General features: G+C 54.8%; 2 protein-coding genes across 6 annotated transcripts in view; one reads left to right on the top strand and one right to left on the bottom strand.

Annotated features, from left to right (window-relative positions):
* The first annotated feature begins 1,371 nt into the window (after positions 1–1,371).
* On the top strand, positions 1,372–24,638 carry ISL2 (ISL LIM homeobox 2). 5 transcript variants are annotated; one of them, XR_002777704.1, is made up of 9 exons: positions 1,372–1,466; positions 1,619–1,952; positions 2,708–2,897; positions 3,026–3,285; positions 4,560–4,843; positions 5,332–5,499; positions 5,782–6,331; positions 19,058–19,235; positions 22,893–24,638. XR_002777704.1 is itself a non-coding variant. In XM_011382779.2 (7 exons), exons 2-7 carry the CDS (start codon positions 1,895–1,897, stop codon positions 5,896–5,898), a joined length of 1,077 nt encoding a protein of 358 aa, XP_011381081.1. In that variant the 5' UTR covers positions 1,372–1,466; positions 1,619–1,894; the 3' UTR covers positions 5,899–6,413. The 5 variants fall into 5 exon arrangements, 1 of the variants encoding a protein (XP_011381081.1); XR_897215.2 differs by lacking the exon at positions 22,893–24,638 and having other exon boundaries at positions 19,058–22,280; XR_002777703.1 differs by lacking the exons at positions 19,058–19,235; positions 22,893–24,638 and adding an exon at positions 9,177–9,309.
* SCAPER (S-phase cyclin A associated protein in the ER) overlaps positions 10,632–25,782 on the bottom strand; it is a 189,909-nt gene continuing 174,758 nt past the window's right edge. Inside the window, exons 30-32 of the mRNA XM_023524721.1 lie at positions 15,621–15,812; positions 13,270–13,321; positions 10,632–11,071 (exon numbers count right to left, since the gene is read on the bottom strand). Coding sequence (XP_023380489.1) covers positions 10,971–11,071; positions 13,270–13,321; positions 15,621–15,812 — 345 coding nt within the window. The 3' untranslated portion in view covers positions 10,632–10,970. The remainder of the gene's footprint in view (positions 11,072–13,269; positions 13,322–15,620; positions 15,813–25,782) is intronic.

Raw genomic sequence — 25,782 nt, 5'->3', positions numbered from 1 at the left:
CACACTTACTACGTGCCGGGTATCGTTCTAAGCCTTGTCCAAAGAATAGTTTAATTCTTAGAAGAGTAGAGGTAGCTGTTCTTTTGAGCTGCCATTTTACAGATGAGAACACTGAGGGAACAGAGAAGTAAAATGAGATGTCTGAAGGCAGAGAGAGTGGCCTAGCGCAGACACCCACGGAGATGCCCGACCCTCGCCTCGTGTTTATTTTCCTTTTTCTTTTTCTTTTCTTTCTTTCTTTCTTTTTTTTTTTTTTTAACATAGACACATTCGTTCTAACGCAGCGTTCTCACCAACCCGGGCCCTGACGTGCCGCAAACACATTTCAAGTGAGCACTAATGGCTCAGAACACAAGAAATGGCGTGTGGGCAGAGTTCTGAGACGCTGTGCGGAAGAACCGGGCCTGCGGGAGTGGACGTTGAAAGGGCGGCGGCGGTGATGCCTCCGACGCCTTGACAGACGACGGCACCGCGGGCGCTAAGCGCGGGGCGCAGTGCGGGCTGGGCGCGCGCGCACCGCTGTGCGCTGGGTCCCCACGGCCTTCCCCGGGCCCTGGCTGCCCCGTTTGCGCCGCGCCGCCCAGAGCTCGAGGCCAAGCAGCCTTAGGTGTTTAGGACAAGGGCCCGGGGGCCCGCGGAGACCTGCGCCTGGGTCTGGGACCCGTGGACACGTTCTCCCCGCAGGCGCTCGCTCGCCGTGCCCCATCCGGCGCTCACAAGTCCTCGGTGGCCCTTTTAATGGGAAAACAGCGGCCAGCACGGTCGGAAACATGTTATTTATAATTCATGGGCCGGTCTTCGAACCCTTTCAAACGAAACCCACAGCGATTTCTTTGAAAGAAATGCCAGGACTCTGCTCAGAAGCCGCGGGTTTTCTAAGGACGGCCCGGCAGCCGCAGATAGTAAACGACCCCGCCCGCCACATTTGTTTCTGATTATTAGCTTTGCCGCTGCTTAGCGAAATGTAACCGAAGAGTTTATAAAAATCGTTTCTTCGGGGAGCCGGACACGCGTTCGACCCCAGCACTGAATCTAGAGGGAGCTGTGCGCTTCGGGTGCAGAAAAGGATGAAGCGAATCGACGTCAACCCCCCACCCGCAAACGTGCAAGTCGACGCTGGAACCAGAGCGTCTCCGGAGTCTGCGTCCGGCGCCCCCCGCCCCGTGTCCCGACTCAGAAGTTTTCCCGAGGCGGCGGGTGGGGAAGTCTGAGTTCATCCGAACCGCGGGGGCGTTCCCGGACTCTCGCCCTAGCACGGGTCCTGAGAACAAAGGCGCGTGAGAGAAGGGTGGCCAGCTGGGTGCTGCCGGTCGCGTCCAGCAAACCACGTCTTCCTTCCCCCGCTCTCGTGCCAAGAGCCTGGGTTTGTCAATTTTGTCCTTATAGAGAGGAGCTTCGGAAGGCGAGCCCCCTCCACACCCCAGGTATCCACCTCCGCGGCCAGGCGCGCCCCGCAAGGCCAGCAGGTAGCTGGGAGCGGCTGCGCCCGCGGGACTTCTGCGTGGTGACTCGAGGTCCAGTCCGGACACCGGGGCGGGGAGGCTCGTCGCAGATTTCGGGGAGGGGGTTGCGCTCCATTGTTCACTCCGGCCAATCAGGCTTGTCCCTTTCCTTGCAGCCAATCCCGCGTCACACCCGCCTTCCACCCAGCACGCCTGCCCACCCGCCGCGGGTCCCCATGGCCTCCCCCGCACCCCGCTTCTGGAGAGGTTGGTGACGCCGCAGGTCCCGCCCCCGGCCCGGCCCGGCGACTGCGTGCTGACGTCATGCTGCGTGCGGGCCGGTGCGGTCGGTCCTGCAAGTCCGCGGGGCCGGAGTTAGTTCGCAAAGAGCAGGCGGGGCGCGCGACCCTCGCACTGTGCCCAAGCTGCCCTTGGCGCACTCCTCCTTCTGCATGGTGGACGTTATTTTTCACTATCCTTTTCTGGGTGCTATGGGGGATCATTCCAAGAGTAAGTCTTCCTCCCTGTGCGGCTGCGGGTGTTTGTGCTTCACGGGCGGCATTTCTGCTGTAGGAGAACGTGTAGTGGATTCTACAAGTGGCTTCCCTGTGACGGGGCACTAGCGGAGAAGCCGCCAAACGAATGCCTTTGGCCTGCAGGACGACTCATCCGTTGGAATCCTGCTGTTTTAATTCATAATTAAACACTTTCTCAAGCCTGCGGGGCTGACCTCAGGCTGGTGAAATCTGCTTGTTCTGCGCTAAGGCAATTAGGGGTGATTCAGGGGGTCGGGGTTTTTGTTTGCTCGCTTGTCTTTTGGTCTTGCAAATAAGGGTTCCCCCAGCTTGCTCTGGAAGATTTAAACCAGTAAATGTCGGGGAGGACGCGAAAAGACGCCGCTGAAAGCCGACATGCGGTCCGGGCTGGAGGGAGTCGCTGCGGGAGGGACAGGTTGGCACGACCCCGCTCAGCGCGGACGCAGCGGGTCCGCGGTTCTTCAGTGTCTGCTTACTGTTTCTTCTCAGCTACGATACCATTTTTTAGCTACAACGCCAATCCATAAAACGGCCGTGTCCAAATGAATGTTATTAATTATTTTTCGGTGCTGGGCGGGGGGGACAAAAAGCTCTCGCTAATTCTGATTTTGTTTTTTCGTTTCCAATTGTCTGGACCTTTACACAGTCCGCTTTCTCTTCCCTGTGGGTGCAGTTCCCGCTGGCGCGGCCGGGCGTTGGCTGGCCTGACTCGCTGCACTCTTCCCGCAGAGAAGCCGGGCACCGCCACGTGCGTGGGCTGCGGGAGTCAGATCCACGACCAGTTCATCCTGCGGGTGTCCCCGGACCTCGAGTGGCACGCCGCCTGCCTCAAGTGTGCCGAGTGCAGCCAGTACCTGGATGAGACGTGCACGTGCTTCGTGAGAGACGGGAAGACCTACTGCAAACGGGACTACGTCAGGTGAGGCTGCAGGGACCGCGGCCCGGCCCTCGGGGATGGCCGCTCCCACCCGGGGGTCGGGGGTCGGGGGCCGGGGGCCGGGGGCTGGAGCCTGCGGCCGCGCCTTGACAACTGCCCTGCGCGCACAGGCTGTTCGGCATCAAGTGCGCCAAGTGCCAGGTGGGCTTCAGCAGCAGCGACCTGGTGATGCGGGCGCGGGACAGCGTGTACCACATCGAGTGCTTCCGCTGCTCCGTGTGCAGCCGCCAGCTGCTGCCCGGCGACGAGTTCTCCCTGCGGGAGCACGAGCTGCTGTGCCGCGCGGACCACGGCCTTCTGCTGGAGCGTGCCGCGGCCACCAGCCCGAGCAGCCCTGGCCCGCTCCCCGCGCGCGGCCTGCATCTGCCAGGTGAGCTGCACCCGTGCAAAGGCCCGCGTGTGGGCCGCTGGCGCTGGCACGAAAATTGTCCCTGGTGTGTGGTCCTGTGAGTGCAGAACCTCATGCTGGGGACATAGCCCAGTGTGTGTGCGCGCCTGGGGAAGCCGCCTGTGGGTCCGTGTGAGCCGGAATCGTGTGTGAGTGTGGGGTCAGTTGTGGCGCATGTGTCCTCCGTGGTCAGTACAGGGGAAGCGGTACTGGGAGCGGGAATGACAATGGGGACTCTGAAGTGGGGCCTGCCTGGGGATGTGAGGGACACAGCTCCGTACCGGTGCAGGCCTGGCCTCTGAAGGCCAGCCAGCCAGCGGCGAGAGGGGTCTGTCGGTGTTGAGTCCCAGTTCCACGGACAACTTAGCCAAGCGCTCATGGGTGTGGAGGGAGGGGACCATGGCAAACTCAGGAGCCCCAGAAAACGCCTCTGGAAGGAGTGCTCTGCGTTTTGATGCGGCTGCCCGGAGGTGGGGGCCGAGTGCGTGGTGGGAGCCCCTTGTGCCCGGAGGGCGGCGAGCACCGGCCGGAAGCAGCAGTCCCCAGCCCAGGCTGCGCCGCTGCTGCTGTGCGGCCTGGCAGCGGCCCTCCGGTGTCTGGCCCTCGGTGCACTCCCCGGCAGAACGAGGACATCGAGCAGGGCGGACTAGTTGTCGATGGCTATCCAGACCTAAAAGCGCCTGGCGGGGGGCGTGGAGACCCGGTGCGGACGGGGAGTGAAACGGGACGGAGCCGGCGCCCTTTTGTTTGTGGCCTCGGCGCGGGCGTCGGGCCGATTCCCGGGTGGAGAGAACCCGAGGCAGAGCGAGGGCAGTGCCGGCGCCTCTGGGCCGGGGACCCTGGAATCTCGAAGGAGGAGCCGCGCCCAGGCCGGCCTCTGCGGCCTTGTCCGAGTGGCTTCTGGAGCGGGGGCGGGGGAAGCCCCTCGTGGGCTCCGGGGAGCGGGGGACAAGCCCGCAATCCGCCACCTCCAGCGCCCCGGACGCGCCCCACTCCTCTTCCTCCGCGACTCCCACTTCTTCTGGAGGGCGTCCCTTGTCCCGCGGGCGTGTGCGGGCATCGGGGATGAGGTAAGGGCGGGAGGTTCGGCCGGAAGCGGCCGCTCCGCGCTCGGGGAGTCGGGAAGGGACGACACTGCACGGAGCCCTCCGGGTGGGGCGAACACACGCAAAGGGAGGCGAGCACAACGAGACGAGCGAATGTGAGGGAAACGCGATCGAGCGGCGGCCCGTCGCTCACCCCGCGCCCCTCCGCAGACCCCGGGGCTGGCCGGCAGCCCGCGCCGCGCCCGCACGCGCACAAGCAGGCGGAGAAGACGACCCGCGTGCGCACGGTGCTCAACGAGAAGCAGCTGCACACGCTGCGGACCTGCTACGCCGCCAACCCGCGGCCCGACGCGCTCATGAAGGAGCAGCTGGTGGAGATGACCGGCCTGAGCCCGCGGGTCATCCGCGTCTGGTTCCAGAACAAGCGTTGCAAGGACAAGAAGAAATCCATCCTCATGAAACAACTGCAGCAGCAGCAGCACAGCGACAAGACGGTGAGAGGCCGAGACCGGCGCTGGTCGGGTGGGGCGGGTTCTGGGGAGATCGGGGGATGGCACTCTCCAGACGGCGTGTCTGTGCCTTGAGAGCAAGGCCTGCCGCAGGGCTCAAGGCTGCTCAATGGCTGTGTGAGGTCCGGTCTCGGTCTCAGCGGCACGCCGGAGCTGGGGTCCGGGGCACAGCTCGGAGCCCAAGGCGGACCGCCTGTGCCCGCCTGCCTGTCACGACTGGAACGCAGGCCTCCCGTTCCCTCGCCCTGAGGTCCCAGCGCGGGGGCCGGCCCCTGGTGGCGGGTTTGCGGGCCCGCGGTGACCTCGCTGGGGACGGAGGGCTCACTCGGGTGCGGTCGCGCGCGCGCCTCCCGGGACAGCGCTTCAGGCCCCAAAGAGCGGGCCAGCGCCCGGCCCCCAGTTTCAAACAAAGGTGGGCGGAAACTCAAGACCTGACTCGAGCGCGCCCCACGGCCCCCGTTCTTGTCCCGAAGAGCCTCCAGGGCCTGACCGGGACGCCCCTGGTGGCGGGCAGCCCCATCCGCCACGACAGCGCCGTGCAGGGCAGCGCGGTCGAGGTGCAGACGTACCAGCCTCCGTGGAAAGCGCTCAGCGAGTTCGCGCTGCAGAGCGACTTGGACCAGCCCGCCTTCCAGCAGCTGGTGAGGCCCGGCCCTGGCCGCGCGACCTCAGGCCTGCGGCAGGGGTTCCGCGACGAAGCCCAGGTGGCGGCTGGGGAGTGGGGGCTCCCGTGGGATGGGCGGCTGGGACGGTGGCAGGGGGCCGCAACCTCACCTCGGCCCCCGATGCGCCCTAAGCCAGGCCTCGCTGGGCGGAGCGCTCCCGGGAGAGGCCCAGGGAGGTAGCCACCTCCCGAAGGGCTCGGCCCCCGGCTCGGAGCCCCGGCCCGGGCGCGTCCTCACCGCTCGCACCTGTGCCTCCAGGTCTCCTTCTCCGAGTCTGGCTCCCTAGGCAACTCCTCCGGCAGCGACGTGACCTCCCTGTCCTCGCAGCTCCCCGACACGCCCAACAGCATGGTGCCGAGTCCGGCGGAGACGTGAGGGGGACCCCGAGCCCGCGGACCGCGCATGCTCCCTGCATGAGACTCGCCCGTGCTAAGGCCCCGTCCGCCGAAAGCTCCCGCCTTTGTAACTGTTATTACTGTTATTTCAAGAGGACGGAGAGGCGTCAGCACTGCCCCGAGCGCCAGGACGCACCCGCTTTCCCAGGCTGGACGGCGCTGCTCCCAGGACTTGGACTTTTCAGAACGGGAATTCGGGATTTACTAGCGTTAGCTCTGCACCCTCCTCTGCCTGCGTCCGCGCCCCCGCGGCTCCCGGGGCGCCGCGGGGAGACGACGCGACAGCCCAGAGGAGCAGCCTCGACCCCGCAAAGCGCATGAATGCCGAAAAACTAGAAACGGGACTTACCTTGAAAATGCTTAAGTTATCCGTCGACGGAGGACAGAGCGTGTGAGCCTTTGCCGAACAAAACGTAAGTTATTGTTATTTATTGTAAGAACAGCCGTTCCTCGTGGGACGCATATTTTCGTCTTAATAAAAACTCATTCCCCGCTGCCGCGCTGTCCTGTGTTGTGGACGCCGCGGGGGTCGCCCCTCAGGCCCGCGCCCGCGCCTCGCGCGCCGTCGCACCGCGCGCCGTCGCACCGCGTGCCCTCGCGCGGCAAAGGGGCGGGGCGGGCCGGGCCGGCGGCGATTGGCCGGCGCGCGGGGGCGGGGCTGCGTCCGTCCCGGAAGCGGCGCGCACTTGCTCGCGGCCCCGCCCCGCCCAGCCCCGGGGCGCGGGTCGGCGGGAGCGCGCGCGGCGGACGGGCCGGGCGTTCGGGCGGGAAACGGCGAAGCTCGAGTGGCCGCGGTGGGGCCGACTCCCAGCCGAGGTCAGGCGCGCGAGGATGTCGGCTCCGCGTAGCCGGGCCTCCGCTCCCGGCGCCCCCGGCCCGGGCCGCGCCGTCGTCCCACGTTCAGCGGGTGCGCGGGGCCCTCCCGAGCCCGCTGCCTCCCGGGGCCGGGCGGACGGGGCACTTCCCGGGCGCCGCCCCGCGGGTCTCGCCGGTTATTAATTCCCGTCTAGACGGGGAGAGGCGGGCGGCGGCCCCTTATCTGCGCCGGCATCACCTGCAAGCGATACACCGCGGGAGCCACAGCGCCCCGCCGGGAGCGCGGGTCCACCCAGACGCAGTCGGGCGTGTCCTCGGTTTATTTTCTTTGCAGACCCGAATGCCGGGGCGGGGATGGCCCAGGTCACTCGGTGTGACATTTCAAACCCTGCCACTTGTTTTCTTGAAAACTGGCTTTAGAGCTCGCAGGAAATAACCGAGAGATACCGAATCTCCAGCAGCCCCGGGCGAGCGCACGGAACGCGGGCTCAGGTTTTCCCCTTCGCGAGTTTAACTCTTTGGCAGCCTCGCTCGCCGCACTCGGGAGCTGCCAGCCAAGCAGCCCACCCGCGACTCTTGAGAAATCGCTGCCGTTGGCTTTGTTTCCCTGTCCCTCGAGTGAAATGACCCGCAAGTACATCGTTCTCTGCCCGGGATTTGTTTTGAAAGACGGCAGTGCCCCGAGTAGGGGGCAGCTGTGGTGGCGGGATGGAGTACTAGGCGCCTTCTGCTAAAAGCCGTGGCTGCTCGCACGGCAGAGCTGACGGCAGGCACCGTCGCCCCGTCGCGAGGGAAGGCTGGAAGTCGGGAGGGCAGTTATCGAAAGAAAATGGGAGGTGGTGGGGAAAATTGGGTCATGTGTCTATTTTGCTTCCTGAAAGTCAAGGTGATGCTAGCACAAAAATTAAAAAGGACACTTCCCTTCGGGATTTAGGAAACGGTGCTGCAAACTTAGAGATAAGGGAAGAGATACGTCGGGTTAATGAGGACCAGCTTTACCTCTCGAGGATCCAGATAACGGTTTTAATAATCAGGGTTAGGCTCTTTGAGGCTTCATTCTCTTAACTTAGACCATTCCCTCCCAAACAGAAATAGTTCCTTTTACCTTTTGACTGGCCGTTGGATAGAGGGCTAAACTTCCAAGAAATCTTCCTTTCAAAAACTTTTAATTTATCCACAATATTGGGTTTTGTCATCTTAAAAAAAAAAAAGGTTCTTGAATAATTTCATTAATGGTTGTTAATTAGCTCCAAATTTTTTATTTTGACAGCACTGTTTTAATGTCATGAATGGAAACATCTGTCTAGTCATCTCTTTATCATTCATAGATCGAAATCTAATTCCTCTTTTTGATGGTTTTGAATACTGGGAAATTACCCAGATAAAAGTGGTTACTGTATATTGGGATGCCTGTGTCTATCTGTATTTACTGTATTAAACATCATAAGCTTTTCCCCTGTAGTTTCTTGCCAGCTGCCCTAAGTAGCACATTGTTTTCCAGGGAAAGGAGTTGACTTTGAAGCTTTATTCCAATGGTCCCTGGTGAGGTGTCGGATCTACGGTTGGTTAGTTACATTAATATCAGTTTTAATGGCTCCCGGGTCATTTTTAAACATCTTCTGTAATACAGTAGGGATTTTCTTGTAAATTAAATTGCCTGTAACAATTACAAGTCTTGTATTTTATGTTTACTGAACTTTTAAAGTGACATCCCCAATTGTGTAGTAAAAAGTCAGTTCAGTAGGAAAGGCCATAGGTGGAAGACGGGAGTTCGTTATTTGACTAGATTCACTTTAGGATAAGATATTCTCCAAAGACTTATCTAATAATTTGGATAGCTCTATGAAATTGAGGCAGTAGATTCCCAGAGATGCAAAAACTTTTGGATTTTATATACAGAACACAGATTGAAAGGCTGCATAATTCTGGGAAATTCAGAGGCCCTGTACCAGTATTCCCAATAAACTAATAGTGAATGAACTGTGGGACAGAAACCATCCTTTCAATTTTGAATATGGAATAGCTTAAAGCTCACTTCTGTCAGAGTTGCAACTACCGGGTGTGAGACATTGTCTAGAATCGTTCTCAGGAAAATGTGAGATTCTGCCACTGCAGCTTTGGGGGAGGGGCATAAACTGCCACACATTGAGTTGGCCCCGTTTTCCCATACAAGTGTTCGCCAAAGAGCAGGAGACTTAGCCGGATGGCAGCGGGTGCTGGAGAGAGGAAACAATGAATGAATAATAAACTATTTGCAGAGAAGTTTCCAGTGGACTTGTGATAAAAGCAGGAAATTCAAAGTTTATTAAGCTGATGTAGGGAAGATTAGAGGCTTTTAAATATGGGTCTGATTGATGTAAAGGTAAACTTTCCTCAAGATACAGGGACTGGATGCAATAACGAGGACTGGGTAACCAATTACAGACGGCACCTTGTTGACAGAGACTGTGCATGGAGTTAGACGGAGCAGTAAGGGGAGAGGAAAAGGGCACAAGCAAGGACAGCACTGCGACCCAGCTCCATTTACAGAGCAAGTCTGGGCCCCCAGCAAGCTGCGGGGATGGGCGGGAGTGCCAGGTGAGTGCAGCCTTTGGATGAGGGCACCTCCCTGGCTGGAGACTCGAGGCAGGGCACCTAAGGGGTTGGTTTGGGGACAGAGGCGGGAGACCCTGTGTTGGGGACGAGGGAGCAGGGAGAGGGGGTGGGACAGTGGGGTGGAGAGGAGGGACACCTCCCTCGCTTACTGGCAGGGAGCTCGAGAAGAGCCGACCCCGGCGGGCGGAGGTGAGGTCGGACCGAGGTCACAGGGCCCCGGCCGCCTAGAGAAGCGGCAGCCTCGGTGGCTCGGCCCATGGGGAGGAACCCGGCTGGACTGGGTTACAGGTTTACTTGCGAGCGCCCCGGTTCCCGGGCGGTGGCTGCGGCGTGCCGGTCACTGGTGGCTCTCGACTGGAAAGCAGCCTGTGGTACCGTGAGGCGTTTGGGCGGCGAGTCTCATAAATGCGATTTTTCCTCTCTCGATGGACCGCCCGGGTCCAGGCACCGTTGTCCTGGGAGGAGGGGTCTCTGCGCCCCAGGGGCTGGGCCGGTCTGGTCCGCAGGAGCCGGATGCAGTGTAGACGAGCAGCGTGGAGCCCCGGGTCCCGGCGGCAGGGGCGGCGGGAGCTCCGAGTGCTCAGGGTGCAGTCGCCGGCTTCTGTTGTGACATCGGGCCTTCCCCTTCTCGTGGTTTGTGAAGCAGGGAAAACGCAGCGGCGGCAGCTGCATGAGCTGTCCCCACCGTAGGCGGGTAGGTTTGCTTAAAAACAAAAACAGAAACACAAAGAAACTTCTCTTCCAGCCCCCGAGTCTTGCATCCGATTCGTACTCAGGCCGTTTTCCACCCAGATCTCAGTTGTTGCTACATCCTGATCCTCGGAAAAGACTGCGCTGTCACTTGGTGTCCCTCTTAGTGCACCCCCTTCAGGTGCAGAAAGGTGGGTTGGGGGGGAGGAGGGGTCCCACGCACTGGAGCCGCTGTGACCTGCGACTTCACTGGTCCCGAGGTGGCTTCAGTTCACGTTCATTTCAGAAAATACCCGCGGTGACTCACTGTGCTTGATCTTTCCGGACTGGGCTTATTCTGCAGAATGACTTCGGTTCGGCAGTGCCCGCGGCTCTCCCGCCGTCTGCTGGGAAAGGTTAGGCCGACCCACGGATGCAGTGCTCTAAATTCATGTCCAAAGGCCGAAGGCATGTATGTAATTACAACGTAGACGTGTTATCTACGTCTTTACCCCAAACCTTAAACAGAAACATTACGGCAGCTTCACTTTAATTAAGTCTTTAAGATACTTCTAGGGTCGGAGTAGCATTTTTCTTTCAAATTTGTTTTGTTTTTACCAGAAAAGTCACCACTGCAAACAGAATAAGTTATTTTATTACAAGAACAAAGCAGACTTGCTAATTTTTGTCTAATTTCACCCACGTTACAAATACAAAACATATATTATAGGATGGAAGTTACTAAACTCCAAGGTATTGTGCATAAATGAAATGAACTCAACTTGCAAAATCAGCAAGTAGAATGTTAAAGTATCTACAGTCATTATAAATAGTTCAAAGTATATACCATATCTATAGTACAGGGGGAGTATACACATGTGAGAATGAGTTTCTTCAGGAAGCGAGAATGTCTATTTGAACGATTTAAAATATGAATGAGGGTACTCAGATACAGAACCACCCAAACATTTATTATTTTTCCTTTTGTAAGAAAAACTGTCGAGCTTCTTCCCAGGCCTGCTGAGGAAACCTGTTAGCCAGTTCAAGATAGTCTTGGGAACAAAGGCATCTTCCTGAGAGGAAAAAAGGAAAATAATTAAATTATAAGAAGAGAAATTCTTCAAAGTTTAAGCAATTATTTTGATCTCCGACCACAAAATGGAGACATAAACTTCAAACAAACCATGATGCAGTGTATGTAAATAAACAAGGTAGTTGATCTATCTCTATCGCTATCTATAAAAACTATATTTTAATCACAATCTATTTTGTGCTTCTAACATAACCTCTATGTAACACATGATGAAAAAAACTTTTGGAATCCAGAGTAAGAAAATAGTCAAAAATAAGGATAGTGATCACAACACAGTGACAGCCGTATCTTTTTCCTTAAATTAGCCTTGTCAGGGTCTATCTGTATATAAACTGGACTTGTTTTCTAAAATAGTCTAATTGGTATAAAACATGATTTTAGTTTCAATATAACTTTAAAAATGCTCAATCTGCCATTCAGTCGGTCATCTAATAAAGCAAAGGGAAGAATCAGGAGCTTTATTAACTACCAATGTACAGAAAGCAAACACTTTCATGACTGGGCAGTCACCGAGCAGCGGCGAGTCCTTGCAAACCACAGTTCTTCCTGGGCAGTAGGGACGTGGTACTACCCGGAGCTCTTTACACTGAGCTTCACCTGGGCAAAGAACTCCAAATGTCTTGAAGCATTTTATGGTGACTTAACCTAAGCAAAAGGGGAACAGATGTCAGAAGTACAAACTGACAACTAAGTAAGGTGTCATCATTTTTTTTTTAATCAAAGAAGCATATTATGAGCCGTCACCAAATATAGCGATGACTGAGCAAAGCAGGGACCAATTCCCCGCTTGCTGTTTTGTGGATTAAGCTCACTGTAATCAGGGTAAGCAATGGAGGCAGAGGAGATGGTCCGCTGGGAAAGAAAGAAGGCTGAGAGGCTCCCAGAGGCCCCCGCCAACCGAGCAGACAGAGGCAGCCCCTGGGATTCGCCTGCCAGATACGCAGCTAATGGCGACTCATCCTTAGAGTCAGGAGAAAAGAAAAAGGAATGTCTGCGCTTCTTACTGGCAAAGAAAATGCCGTGCACTTAAAAAACACATCGGAAGATTTTTCTAGGTATTTTCATATATTCGCGATCGAAAGAATTGTTTTGTAAGAGATAGTAACGAAGTATGCTGATATCTCCCAAGTAGCCCCCGATCACTTCTTTTTCTTTTCTGACTGAGTCAGGGCAGAACTGAACTTCCACACTAATCTGGCTCGGACAAATGGCACCGACCGTGATGTTGACTTGCATTCATAAGGAGGGGCACAGCTCTCTGTTTACTTCTGTGAGTACTTGAGTTACTCAAACGTGACATTTTTCAGGATAATGTTACAGCTCTATTCCTCTTCTCTTCTGTGTCCTTTTCAGCACCTGCTCACTACAGATAACTGTGTGTGAGTGTGAGAGACAGAGTCCAAGACGACCCCCTAAGGGAGGGCTACTTGGTGGGTACCCGAGAGGGTCCTGCTGGGCGTGGGCCTCTGACTGGCCACTTTAAAGACTATCAAACTAGTGGAAGAACTGGGGAAGCTGGGTCCGGGTCCCCATCCGAGACACTGTCACGACCTCAAAGAGTGCCTGCACACCTAAGCTGCAGTCTGGAGGATTTTAAAACTAAAAGTGTACTTAAGAATTCTACATCTCCAGCTCTGATCACAGGAAACACCTCAGCAGGAACACTACAAGGGAAAAAGTTTGTTAATCTGACGGCGTTTTCTCCATGTAAAACAATTTTACCTTCCTTATTTCAATCAAAAATTCAAGTACCTGCATTAAGGGGGAAAATATGGGTGCCTGTCATTGATCGTTTTATTCCGAACATGGCTAGGGAACCAAATCTCTGTGAGTTCAGTATTTATGTGAGTAATGCAGGCCAACATTAATGATCTGATTGTCTCCTATATTCCTAAATAAACTCAGCAGTTATGCACCATTTATTATATCTCGCACGAGTATGATTTACACGAAGATGTTTTGTTCCTTCACTTCCATAGATTTCTTCGTATATTCTGATGCACTCCCGCTTAACGACAAAATCAGTTTCTTTACCCGTTGAAATATACTTGGTATCCGAATAGCAAATATTTTAGGAGATGTAATAAACTGGTTTCTCTAACAGTTCCAGAAGGTGGAGTGAGAAACACGTCCATTCTCCTAACGAACACATGACATTCAATTTCAACAGAGACATACCTTTGGGCTGATAAGACTGGTTGTCTGCCTGGCCTGGAGTCTGTGCAAAATCCTGTGAGAGACGAGAAAAGTATTTTTATACCAATGCAATTTTTATACAAACGGGGAGGCTTTAAAAATGCTGCTGAATTCTGAGGCAATTATTTTTTTAAGATTCCTTTGGAACCCAAATATAAAAGCTGAAGAAACTGATGTTATGTAGTCCAGATTCTCACAAAGTTAAATCAAGTAGTGATGACTTAACATTTGCTAAGTATCACCACCGCCAGGTTGCTGCTGACTGTGGAACCACAGCTTCATTTTATGTCTGATAAACTACACACTTTAGTCAAATTTACTGTCTTAAAATATTGCCAGAAATTTAACATTTTTTTAAAGCACAACTATAAAAGCCCTTAAGTAGTATGCGGCTGAATCTTAAAGTCTGATAACTTTTAGGTGGAAAATGAAAAATGTACTGGATAATATGTAAATTTTCAGAAATTACCAGCTCGTATTTTTAGTATCATTTTCTAGTGACTATTAACAATCTAACACACAGAGACCTTGCAGAACCATTTTATAAAGCAAAATCCAATGTTCATTTATCCCCTTGAACACTGTTATTTATAGACAAAAAAACATTTAATTCCACTAATTTAACATTCTATCGCAAATAAGCATTATAAGCGATTTCTGTAGTATTTATAGCATTCGTGTGTTAAAATGTATGTTGAATGTGTGTTAAATCTACATTCACTTACATTTAAATGTGTGTCGAATGTAATAGAGCAGAGTGGATTTAGAAGTACTTTGAGGTCAGTACCAGATGAAAACAAGGGATATATATGACCTTTACATTCTGACATCATTTGTATTTTTATAAATTGTGTCCAAGCAGTTGAAAATATGAGACTAAGTTGCTACAGATGCAAAATTTGCACTTTGCTCAACTATTACCGTCTTGGCTGAGGCCCCTCCGCTCCTGCCGTAAAAATTGCGCCTCACCTCCCTGGCCACCCCTCCCCCTTCCCCGCCTTACTTTTCTCCACGCACTTAACACACGCCTGACTGCTACTGCTTTCACGCCTTTGGTTTTTGTTTGACTCCTCCCACCTTACTGAAAGACCTAGGAAAGCAGGACTTTTTATCTGTTTTATTCCTTGCTCTGTTCCCAGTGCCTGGAGCACTCACAAGTTACCTGTTGAATGAAAGAATGAATAATCTGAACATCAGGTAACAGCCTTAACATTCTCTGTAATGTATTTTCTATTCAGTTTAATCCGAAGGCTCTAAGACTATGTGAAGAACCTTAAATGTTGGCGTGATGATACATCGTATGACTTTTTAAGGTTTTAATTTAACCATAAGACGTTCTTTCTATGAAAATTCATGCCCTACCTGCAGGTCTGAATATCTTTGAAAATTTTTTAAGAAAATGGAAGCCAGGCTTAAGCAAAACAACTAAGCGGAAAATAAAGCATTTCTAAACATAATCGACCTAGTTGTGTTTATAAGTTGATCATTAAAAAGTGTAAACCACTAACTGTTTCTACGCCGAAGAAGGTCTGGGGCACCATCACACCCTTTCAACAGGGGTCTATGGATATGAGCCAGAATAAGGGATGATACAATTGCAGAGCTCTCCTTTCTCTGCTGTTATTTTTATCTTATTGTCTGCTAATCACGTGTGCATCACGGAGCAAGAACTCATTAGTTTTATGGTGCAACACTGGAAAGAAAATGGAAGACTTCCAGCAAATATGATCTACAATTGCGGCTATTAGTAAGTACTAAAGAATAGCCAACTTGATTTGTCTACTGCCAGTTGACGAAGTGAATTTAGATGCTTTGCTATAGCAGTGATTTTGATTCCAGTCTAACAGAATTGAACTGGATCAGAAAAATATCAGGCCACACTTAAAAGTTTTAGATTTTTATAAAAGCAATGACAGGGTTTTTTATCACACACACAGATGGGTGTCTGTAGATATGTAATCCATTCATTGAAACATTTACAAATTAACTGAAGTTTTAACTGATCTTCAGTAATCATTATGTATTCCTTATAGCTAGAGTAAATGCAAGATGAATGTCACGGTTAAAACCTTAAGAAAAATCTGGCAGTCTTTTAAACATTATTTCCTTAGTCAGGGTTTAGCATTTCATTAGCTGAAAAAAATGTCCTTTCCTTGAAATCCTCCAAGCAGAAATTCCACAACACTCAACCCCGGTTTTACTACCCTGATATTTTAGAAATTAATTTTCAAGCACAGAAATACGTGAATTTTTTGAAAGGGAATGCGGATGGCAAGAATAAACAGCTGGTTCGCTTTCACTTCTCAAGAGCATCGGGCGCGGCACAGAGCTACCTGGATGAACGTGGCCAGTAGAACGCAGCTCATCTCTTGCTCCAGAATGATCCTGTTCTGACGGTTGTTGTGACAAGCGGCGATGAGCGAAGGGAACAGCACTTTGATGAGCCGAGGGTCACTGAAGTATTGGAAGGGCAACTGGCAGAGCTGCTGCAGCACCGTTGGGTGGCGGCCGGACTGCACGACGACCTGAAACGATGACGGACCCCAGGCCAACTGCCAAAAAGCCCCACCTGCCCATTGGCCCCCACCCCACCAGCATGCCAGTGACAACCACGGGGAACACGGTGAAGGCGTGCACGGAGGAGAAATGAAGGACTCCTAGCTCCTTACCTGATCTTCATTTAACTGATCTTGAAAGGAGCAAAAATAAATCTAGTCTCTAACTCAAGGAAAAGGCTCCTGCGTTTCTGCAGCCATTTAAAGGTTATCAGACTCCATGGCAAAAGCACAGCCGCCTTGGCGAGAGGATGCCTGGGAAGCGCACTCACGACACACGCGGCTTCAGCAAAGTCCCCGGCCCCACTCTCCCCACTCTCCCCACTCTCCCGGAACGTGGGGCGGCCAGAGTCCCATCTCCCGGAACGTGGGGCGGCCAGAGTCCCACCTGCAAAGAACGACACCCTCTCCTGCGGCCTGGCCTGCGCGCTCCCCCCAGCCTTGCGCGCAGAACATCCTGGACACAGACAAATCTGTTCCGTATGCAGACGAGTCCGGGAAAGAAAAGGAGATTGTGAGGGGAATGAACAGTTCAGCGCAGGCACCAGAGATCCTTCCTCCGATCCACACTCCTTATCTGTGTTTCTATCAGTGCCACTGAGTCTCAAAGGAGGATTGTTTAGATAAATGGGACCGTTGTCTTGAAGCAGTCTAGGTTTACGGCTGTGTACATTTTAAGAAACGGGGCAGTGCAGTTAATGGGCTTACAGTGGAGCCTTCCCAGTCTGCTCCCGAGGCCCGCACAACAAACTAAGAAATGTCCAAATGAGATCTGTTTCAAGTGACCTGGACTAGACCGTTCGTTCTAATAGGAAAGAGCTGGGTGACCAGGGCCCACCTCTTGCTGTAGGAGGAAGCTCACAGGAGGATAGGAGCACTGTAAAGTCTACGGTCAGGCCTGTAAATTGTACTTGGAAAGACACGACTTTACAGGTACACACCCTGACAGGACTGCACTCAAATTAAAACCAGAAGGAAGGAATGAAGCAGTGGAGGCAGGAGACACATAAATTATGGGGATTTACAAGTTTTCAAAGGACTTTTAACAATACCTTAAGAACACACCCTCTCCGATGATAATGCAGTTTGGTTTAAGGACAAAGTCAACAAAGTGACAGTTCACATATTTTAGTTCCATAGTTAAAATGACATCAAAACCTTCAGAGAATGTTGACAGGGACTTGTTAATACCTCCAAATCCCGCAGGAATTTTAAAGACTTACGGTGTGACAATTCAGCATTGCCACTTGAGACACTGGCTGAGAAAAATATGCCCTATTATCTACTTTATTGATAAAGCATTTGCTTAAATCTTTATTTTAATTATTAGCTTCAAATTTTGTAGCACAGCCCAACAATGCCACTTTATAATTCATAATAATACCATTGTTGAAGTGTCTTTTCTCCCTTGGGACAAAAATTAAGGACAAGTTTTTTGGGGGGGACTCCACTGTTAAAATGCTATCACCAGAACACACATGATTGGAAGGTCCCATGCTGGCCAGTCTGGCTGGCACAGGCATGCTAACGCAAAGGTGACAACTCCCAGTTCTAATAGGAAAGAGCTGGGTGACCCAGGGCCCACCTTGAGAACGGTGAATGAGAACGTAAGTGCTCAGCCGGAACACCACCCCTGGCTCCCGGCCTTCACTGGGGCACAGCAGAGTCCTCGGGGGGCTGTCGGTCCCCTCCAGAAACGGAGCTGGCTGTCAGATGCCCGTGGAAGAAGTGAGTCGAGAAGCTACCAGCGCTGTAGGGAGCGACCTGCCAGGGGCCATGACTTTTATGTTCCTGGACTGTAGAAAACGCACGGATGCAGGCGGTCTACCCGCAGGACCGCCTACGACAGAGCGGCAGGTCGCAGAGAAACGGTCCAGACGTGAGCAGCCGTGAGAGCCGCACTGCCTGCCTTGGCTGGGAGCCAGAGTAGGGCATCTAGCCAGCACTGTCCTTCGAACCACACTTTAGATGTGTGGGGAGACAGGGTTCGGAGGCCCAGGACGGGCCATCCTGTAGCGCTGAGACGCAGAAGGTGAGACCACTGCTGGGGATTCCGGCAGGCCTGTGGCCCCGGGGCGGCAGCCTGATGTCGTGAGCCCAGCCGGACTGTCGCCTGGATTCGGTTAAGCACTTTTATTAGGGGCAGGGAAACAAGGCTGGGATACCGACAGCCCGACCTGGACGCCCAAGGCCTTGGACGCCAGGAGAGAGTTGCCAACAGGCTTCTGACAAGTGGGGGGTGAGGGCAGGACTTAGTTCTACCTTATCCGGTCACTCGCTCCCACGTCATAAGGTGGTCAAATGTCCCTTAGACTGCTCGAGCTGTCCAAAGGCAGCAGTGGCTCAATAGAGAGCCATCAGGAAACACACGAGTGTTGCCGAATTAAAGGAATGTACGTAATTCAGTGAAATCTCTTATAATACGATGTTTCCTCACCATACACCTTCCCAATGGAGCTGTGACCTTTGTTCATAAAGGTGGCCCACTCTGAGCCTGCCAGGCCATCTGTCCCTCCCTTTGGGGTCCACAGCTGGCACCAACCTAAAGGGGCTTCCCACAGAGCCCATCCAGCACTGCACCGAGCCCCGGGCGTCGGTCTGGGACAGGGGCAGGGGGCTGGCACGGCCCGTCACTGGGGAACGGCCTGTCAGACACCATCTCCACCCGCACGCAGAGCAGGGCGCCGAGGAACCCAAAGGGTCGCCGACGACGTTCAGATCAAAAGACGCTGACGCTGAGCCTTCCGCTTGCTCTGTGGTGTGCTGAGGGGCCACGGGCTCGCTTCTGCCTCTGCTGCAGTCACCTGCCGGCCATGTGGCCCTGGGCGAGTCGCCCAACTGCTCTGGGTCGAAGGTGGAGAACTTCCACTGCCGTGTGACACACACGCCCCTCGAGTGGACAGCTCGGTTTGCACCCAGTGAACAAACCTGTGCAGCCGGTGCCGAAATAGAGAGAGAGAACGAGACCGGGGTGCTGGCTCTCTAACTATACCCTGTCACCGAAGACCCGATTCCTGTTCCGAATCTGAGACAAATCATGCAGACGCTCCGACTGTAGTACAGCACACGAGAGCGTACTTCGCGGCCATCTCGAGCCCTTTCTGGAGCGTTCTCCAGAGAGAGGACGGTGGGAACGAATCCGGGCACTGAGAACGGGTGTCCTGTCCCCGTGCCCTGGTCCTCACTGCTTTGTTTCTTTCCTGTCGCTGGGGTAGGGGACGGAGGACACGGAGAGGGAGAGGCCCAGCCCCGTTCTCTCCGGAAGCACCGACATTCCGGGCAGAGGCGGCTGCAGACGGGGCCGCGCCGGCCTGGGAACGGCGTCCACGGGAAGGAAGGGACGCGGAGCGGGGGGCGGACGTGCTGCTCGTCAACGGCTGTGCGCTCTATCAGGTGAGGGGACCGGGGGGCACCAAGCAAGGCCCGGGAGGGCTCCCGACTCAGCACAGTTGGTTCCTGAGGCTCTAGGGACACCCGGGTCATGCTTCCGCTCTCGGGGACATGAGGCATGGATGACTAATCACAGACGCCCGAGTCAGCAGAGAGGGGACCCCTTACCTAGGGGAATGGGGCCCGCAGGCTAGGATCAGATCGGGGCACCTGGACACTGCAGGTGGAGGCCCGGCGGCGGCGGCTCCGGCCGCCTTCACAAACCACCGCAGGCTGGTGGCTTCGACAGCCCTCGTTTCTCACGGTCCTGGCGGCTGGGAGTCTGAGCAGCGTGGGTTGTGGAGGTGGCTGTCGTCCCGCCTTGCAGACTGACACCTCACGGCGCCCTCACGCGGCCTCCCCTCTGCGAGCCCACCCTCACGACCGAATGTGACCACGTTACCTCCTAAAAGCCCTGTCTCCAGTACAGTTACGTGGAGGTTAAGGGTCAACATGTGAATTTGGGGGGACACAGCTCTGACTCCCCGTCGCCTGGCCAGAGTGATGCTTCATCGGACAGCCAACCTGCACGACCAGGCACATTTCACAGGGACTGGGTCAGCTGTCTCTCCGCGGCCGTGAGCCAGGAATGTGCAGGCCCAGGCTGTGGGGTGTCGGGCGGCCTTGTGCTCTGGGTGTCAGTTAACCAGTCAAAGCCCCGGGGTCCCTTCTATAAAAGGGGCAGATGGCAGCCTTCAGGACCTGGAGGACGGCCCTAGGAGACAGCGGTGACCGCGGTGAAAAGAGCAGTGTTCGTGCCGAGCGTGGCTGCCCGAGTGCTCCTGGGCTGGCTCTGCCCTCCACTCCCTCGCAGGACCCGAACCCCCGCCCAGGCCGGCGGGAGGGTTCCCACCACCCCGCCCCCAGCCCTCCTCGGGCTGCTCCCCGGGGCAGGGGACTGGGCAGCATCGGCTCGTCTGGCTGGGACTCCGCCCGGGAAGCCACTGCTGCAGCCCCTCCCTGGCGCTGCCTGCACAGGACAGAGCCGGGGTGGCTGCCAGGACCTTGCGGTGGCAGAGTAGGAAGTGTGCTCTGACATCTCTGAATAGAAAACCCCACATCAGCGCGAGCCCAGAAACGCAGGTAAGTGGAGCCGGCCAGGAGGGGCTCAGCCCGGCCTGTGCGCAGAGGCTGCCGTGCCGGGCGCGTCCATCTGAGAGTCAGCGACAGAGGGCGGCCGGTGCCTGGCCTGGGGGTCACACCACACTTCTGAGGTGCAGGTGCCACTTTCTGACTCAGAGACCTCGATGGTGGGCACATTGTGCTGCCTGAGGCGTCCACAGCCAGTCCCTCCCCAGTGCACAGGCCGACATCCTGCCCGCCCCCGTGATGGTGAGGAGGGGGGGCCTTTGAGAGGTGACCAGGCCACGAGCACGGAGCCCTGGTGAATGGGGTCAGTGCCCTCGAATGAGAGGCCCTGTGAGCTCCGCAGGCGTGCCTGTGTGGACACAGGGCGAAGCTGACATCTGCGACCCGGAACGGGGCCCTCCTAGACCCGACCCCGCCGGCTCCCTGACATTGGACGTCCAGCCTCCAGGACGTGAGAAACTGACCTCTGGCTTCGAAGCCCCATCTGCGGCTGATAACTGTCACCTGCCCGAGCGCTTGGGGGCGACGCTGGTCTCACCCAGAGGCAGGCAACCCAGACTTGGCGGACACTGCCGCGTTAGGAGTCTGGGCGACACCCTGCAGAGCGGGCTCGTCACAGGCAGGGGCAGCGCTGCGGTCTGTCTGCGAAGGCCCTCGCCTGCACCGCGTGTCTCTGAAGGCCGGGGGCAGACAGGGATGGCCACCCTTCTTTCAGAGAAAATCTACCCCTCACAAAGTACAAGACACCTGTCCCAGGTCCCCCAGCCAGCCGCGGCGGAACCGGGCCCGGAACACTCAGTGACCCGGCTCTCCGACCCAGCTGGGGATGTCAGACACGCGAGGCGCCCGCCCTGCGCACACGGGCTCTGTCGCTGGCTCGAGCGCATTCCTATGACTGGCCGCTGGCCAACTTCTCACACGGCTTTGCCAGCACCGACGAAAACGAGGATGACACACTGCCACCCTAAACAGACGCAGCCAACCGACGTACACGGATTAAACCAACACAAAAGGCCTTTCTTCAAAAACCTATATTCTGCTTGGCTAGGTATCAAATCGCCAGTTCTTGGCTTACTTGCTGGGCTCTGCCAAGGGTTCATCTCAGATGATCCGACATAAGACCTTGAAAGAGGAACGGTGAGTGATGGGGCTGGACTCTCCGGAGTGACCTGTTGGAACCTGCGACTCTGAAATGAGCACCGCCTCGTGACGGTCTCGCAGTCAGATGCCTTTAGGGTTTTAAGTGCCTTCCGATCTGGTTGAACGTATCTGAATGAAATGCTGTAACGCGTACTACATTTATCATGTTAATCCTTGGTATGACCAGACTAGTTTTTCCCAACTGTTAGAGAAAAAAAGGAAAGCGGATGTAGGGCACTGAGTAGTCATTGGTCTGGTGCAGAAATGCAACAGGCCTGGGGACGGTTTACAGATATGTCGCCTGCAAAGTGACAATGCTGCACTCACTGCCTAGGACACCGAGAACGGTGGCGAGTCCATGGTGTCACGTAAATGGGAACAGCCCAGGCCTCCTCAGCCAGCGGCAGAACCAGGGAGCGAGCGAGCAGGCACTCACCCATTCGCAAACATTTCCTGCGCATCTTCCCCAGCCAAGTGTGGCACGAGGCACCTGGGACAGGGTGTTGACAAGTCAGAGACATCCCTGCCCTAACCGAAGGCCCAGTCTTTCCACAACATCCATGTCAGTTACTCCAAGGATTGTTCTGCAAGCTCCGACAGAGTCCGCCGGCTCACATTTCAGAAGCGAGTCTAATAAAAGCGGTTTTCTGGCCTGCAGAGGCTGGAACCAGCACATGAGACCGCTAAACACAGGTCAACCGACAACACGAAGCAGCAACGGCTCACAGAGGGACAGGGTGGGAAATGAAACGATTTGGAGTAGAAATAAGAATTCAAAAAGTTGCCCAGAATCATGTGCCATAAGAGTAAAATTCCTTTCCATTTTCAGTGGGTCTTCAGAGCGCTCCCGTTTTGTTATAAAATGTCTTATCACCTTTGCTCACCTTGAAAAATCTGCTCCCCTCCCCGCAAAAAGAAAAATCTGCTCCCACACACGCTAGGCCTCAAGCGACTACTCCAGCGGGTACTCCTTTCAAGAGATCAAAAATGTATACTGCGCTCAGTCTAAGTTTAGGGAGGCAGGAAACTATTGTAGTAAAAAAAGGTCACAAAGAGCTAATGTTAAATAAACACTGTGTTTTAAAAGGTAAGTTGGGTCATCTGCAAAATTCACTTATGTGCAAATAGCTCATTCCCTGACCACACCAAAACCACGACACTAAATAAGAAAGCAGAAGGTTCTGTAGCAGTTTCTTGCCTGCTTCCCTGCCTCCCACAGACATAACCGTGGTACCTGCAGGAAAATCTCCAGCTCTCTACGACTCACCTGCTGGTTTTGGTGAGATCTACAAGTGATCCTGAATTTCCCCTTATTTGCAAGAAACTCACTCTATCAAGTGGTTTCAGAAAGCCCTGCACCTTTATTTACTTTCTTTTTTTTCCCCCCCTCAGAATGCCCTTTGGTGTGTTTCTCGACACTGACATCACTGTGACCCCAGCCCCGTGCTTGCCGTGGACCAGAAGACAGAACCGGCACATAGCCCCGCCGGCTCCAGATGCAAGAACAATTGTTTAGGCAAAGACCGGCAGCCGGGAACCCCCAGTTTTCAACAGCTTCAAGGCTGTCAGCTCCATGGGGGCAGGAGCCGTGTCCGTTTTATTCCCTGCTGTACCCCTGACAAATAACAGGTGCCCAGTAACCGTCTGGGGATAAAAGAATGAGGACTGAGCTCAGGTCCCCAAACCTGACTCCAGGGGATTATACGCACCACATCGAGCCCTGGGCCTACTCACCCCAGGGCTGTCAGTGGCCTCAGATGACATGACTCTGGATCTGCAAGAACAGCGAGCTGACCGGGCACCTGGGCCAGCAGCCTACCGAAGCCAGCAGCCTCCTGGCACAATGGCACAGGGAGCAGGGGCAGGGAGGGACAGGGCAGCTTCTTCCAGCAAGCCGGTGAGCTGGGCTGTCCAAGCTGAGGCCACAGGCTCTGTCAGTCAGTGTGGCAGGGTGAGCGGGGGCAGCAAGTCAGGCGGAACGGATGCAAACAGTTAAACCTCAGCGAGGCAAATTCTTTATGCCGAAAAATCCTTTTGTTTTTTTCCTTTTCTTGTCAGAGACAAGATATCCTCAACGGAGGAGCAAAAATAGGTGTCTAGACACCTAAATTCATTAAAACAGACAGCGAGAGAGTCTGTAAGTGATCGGAACAAAGCATATTTTTCTAGCAGGGCAGAACAAAGTAGTTGCCGCATTCCTCCCTCAGAACAGGTCCTGCTGCAGCCGGGTGGCCGGGCCAGGCCAGCACACGTGGCTCCAGGCGAGTCACATCAACCTGAAGCCCAGGCCCGAGCCTGGAGGCCCGGGACCCCCGTGAATCGCTGCACGAAAACGGCACGCCGCAAGCACACGCGCTTCGCTCCTCTCACCCGGTGGCAGGGCGCAGAAAGGGCTTTATTTAAATATCACAGGAGAAGAATCTGAAGAGTCTCTCCACACACATCGTCCAGTCCAATTCAGGGCAGAGAAACACAGACTGCGTCGGCTAGCACTGCAGACAGAGTCTCCTGCTCCCGAACCAGCGTCAGCCACCAGACAGGTCTCGAGGCTGAGACGAAATGCAGAGATTCCGGCGGACGGTGCGGGAGGCCGGCCCCTCGGCAGCAGCCTTCCTCCTGGCGGTCTCCCGGCTCCCCGGTCAAGGACCAGCAGAGCATCAAGGGGGAAGGAGAAGGATGCAGAAGGATCATGGGGAGAGGCTGAAGCCAAGAGCCGGAGACTTGGCCTGCACAGACTCTGGGAATCTGGTGATTCTAGAAAAACAAGGACTTTCCTGAAGCAGCGGCGAGGGGCTGTCCTGTGTCCCTCCAGGGAAAATGGGTGACAAGGCCCCTGAATGACTATTCTCTGCTCCCCTCGAGAAAGGGGCTCTGTGCTGGGACCAAAGCAGAGGCTGCAAAGGAGGCTCTGGGGCAGGCCCCGCATCCAACACCGTCCTGCGTGTGCAGGGAGAAGCCGACTGAGAACCAGGGCCCCCCACTAGCCCTGGGCTGCCCCAGCCGCCCACGGTCCACACGGCGTGGTGGACTTCGAGACAGTCTGAGCACACCGTCCTCTTGCTGGTAACCTTGAGCAATTCACTCCTTGTCCCCTCTGGCAATGAGGGAAGTTGGACTAGACAGATGTTCTCTGAAGGTCTGTGGACATGCAGAGATACAGCACCCTGTGCTATGAGCACTCACACACGTAAGCGATGTGTGTTGCCTACACCTGTACAGATATCACATCTGAATATGGTGAAAAAAAAAAAACCAACTCAGAATGTTTGTTTTCTTAAGAAAGAATGGAAAAAGTCATCGCAAAATATGCGGTGCCCAAGTTCTTGACTAGTAACTGCTCTTTGTTTCTAATCCAGCCGCTGGGACAATGACGAGCGTCACAGACTAACGGGCTGGGGGGGAGGGCAGGGCGGTGGCAGGACAGCGGTAACGCTTCCGAACACGGACGCTGCAAGCGGGCTTCGGACCCCTTCTGGCGAGGAGACCTGTGTCGAGCCTCCCTGGCCTCGGGGCCTCCGGCTGCTGCAAGAACGGCAGGGTAAACAGAGGCAGAGCCAGGCCGCTGGACTTCCTGGTCACACCCTGACGGCAGCCAGAGCGCACGACGCGCTCCACGCAGCGTTCACGGGCTCGCCAGCACTAGTCTGCGACAACTTTACTTAATCACGAAAATATAACAGTCGTCCAATCTTTCTGTAGCTCAGTTTACTGCTTTCTCAAGTGAAATAAATGGTCTCTCCGATTTCTCTTGCTTTCATCTCTCTGCTCTAAGTACGGTAGGATAAGGTTCCAATTAAGGCCCATTAAACGCTCACATTGATTCATGTGAGCCGTTTTCCGTTTCTTTCCCTAACACGGGCTAGGAGCCCCCTGAGTGGTCTCTGTTGTGTGTGCTGAGCTCGGGACCTGCCCCCACGGCAGAGCATCCTGTGGTGTGAGGTCTCCCTCCTCCTACTTCGGTGGCCCAGGGAGGTAAGTGGAGATTCTGTTCCCTGCCTCGCTGAGGAGGGTTTGCTGGAGTTACAGCGAGTCGGGATCGGGAAGGACATCCGTCCTCAGGGGGGGTGTCTCGATCACACTGGCCAGTCTCAGCCCTGAGTGTCCACACAGGAATCAGGCCACCCCCGAAAGTTCCAAAAAGTCGGCACTGCGCGCCGGAAAGCTGCCACTTACACACGCTCGACTCCCCGCACCACCGACAGCCACACCGGGAACAGCTCCGTGACCTCCTCTGCAGAGAGCTATCTGAGGTGAGGACAGCGGATGGAGTTTCCGGACGGTT

Source organism: Pteropus vampyrus, unplaced genomic scaffold (assembly GCF_000151845.1).
Source record: "Pteropus vampyrus isolate Shadow unplaced genomic scaffold, Pvam_2.0 Scaffold489, whole genome shotgun sequence".
NCBI lineage: Eukaryota > Metazoa > Chordata > Mammalia > Chiroptera > Pteropodidae > Pteropus > Pteropus vampyrus.
This window is presented reverse-complemented; position numbering and strand designations above follow the sequence as displayed.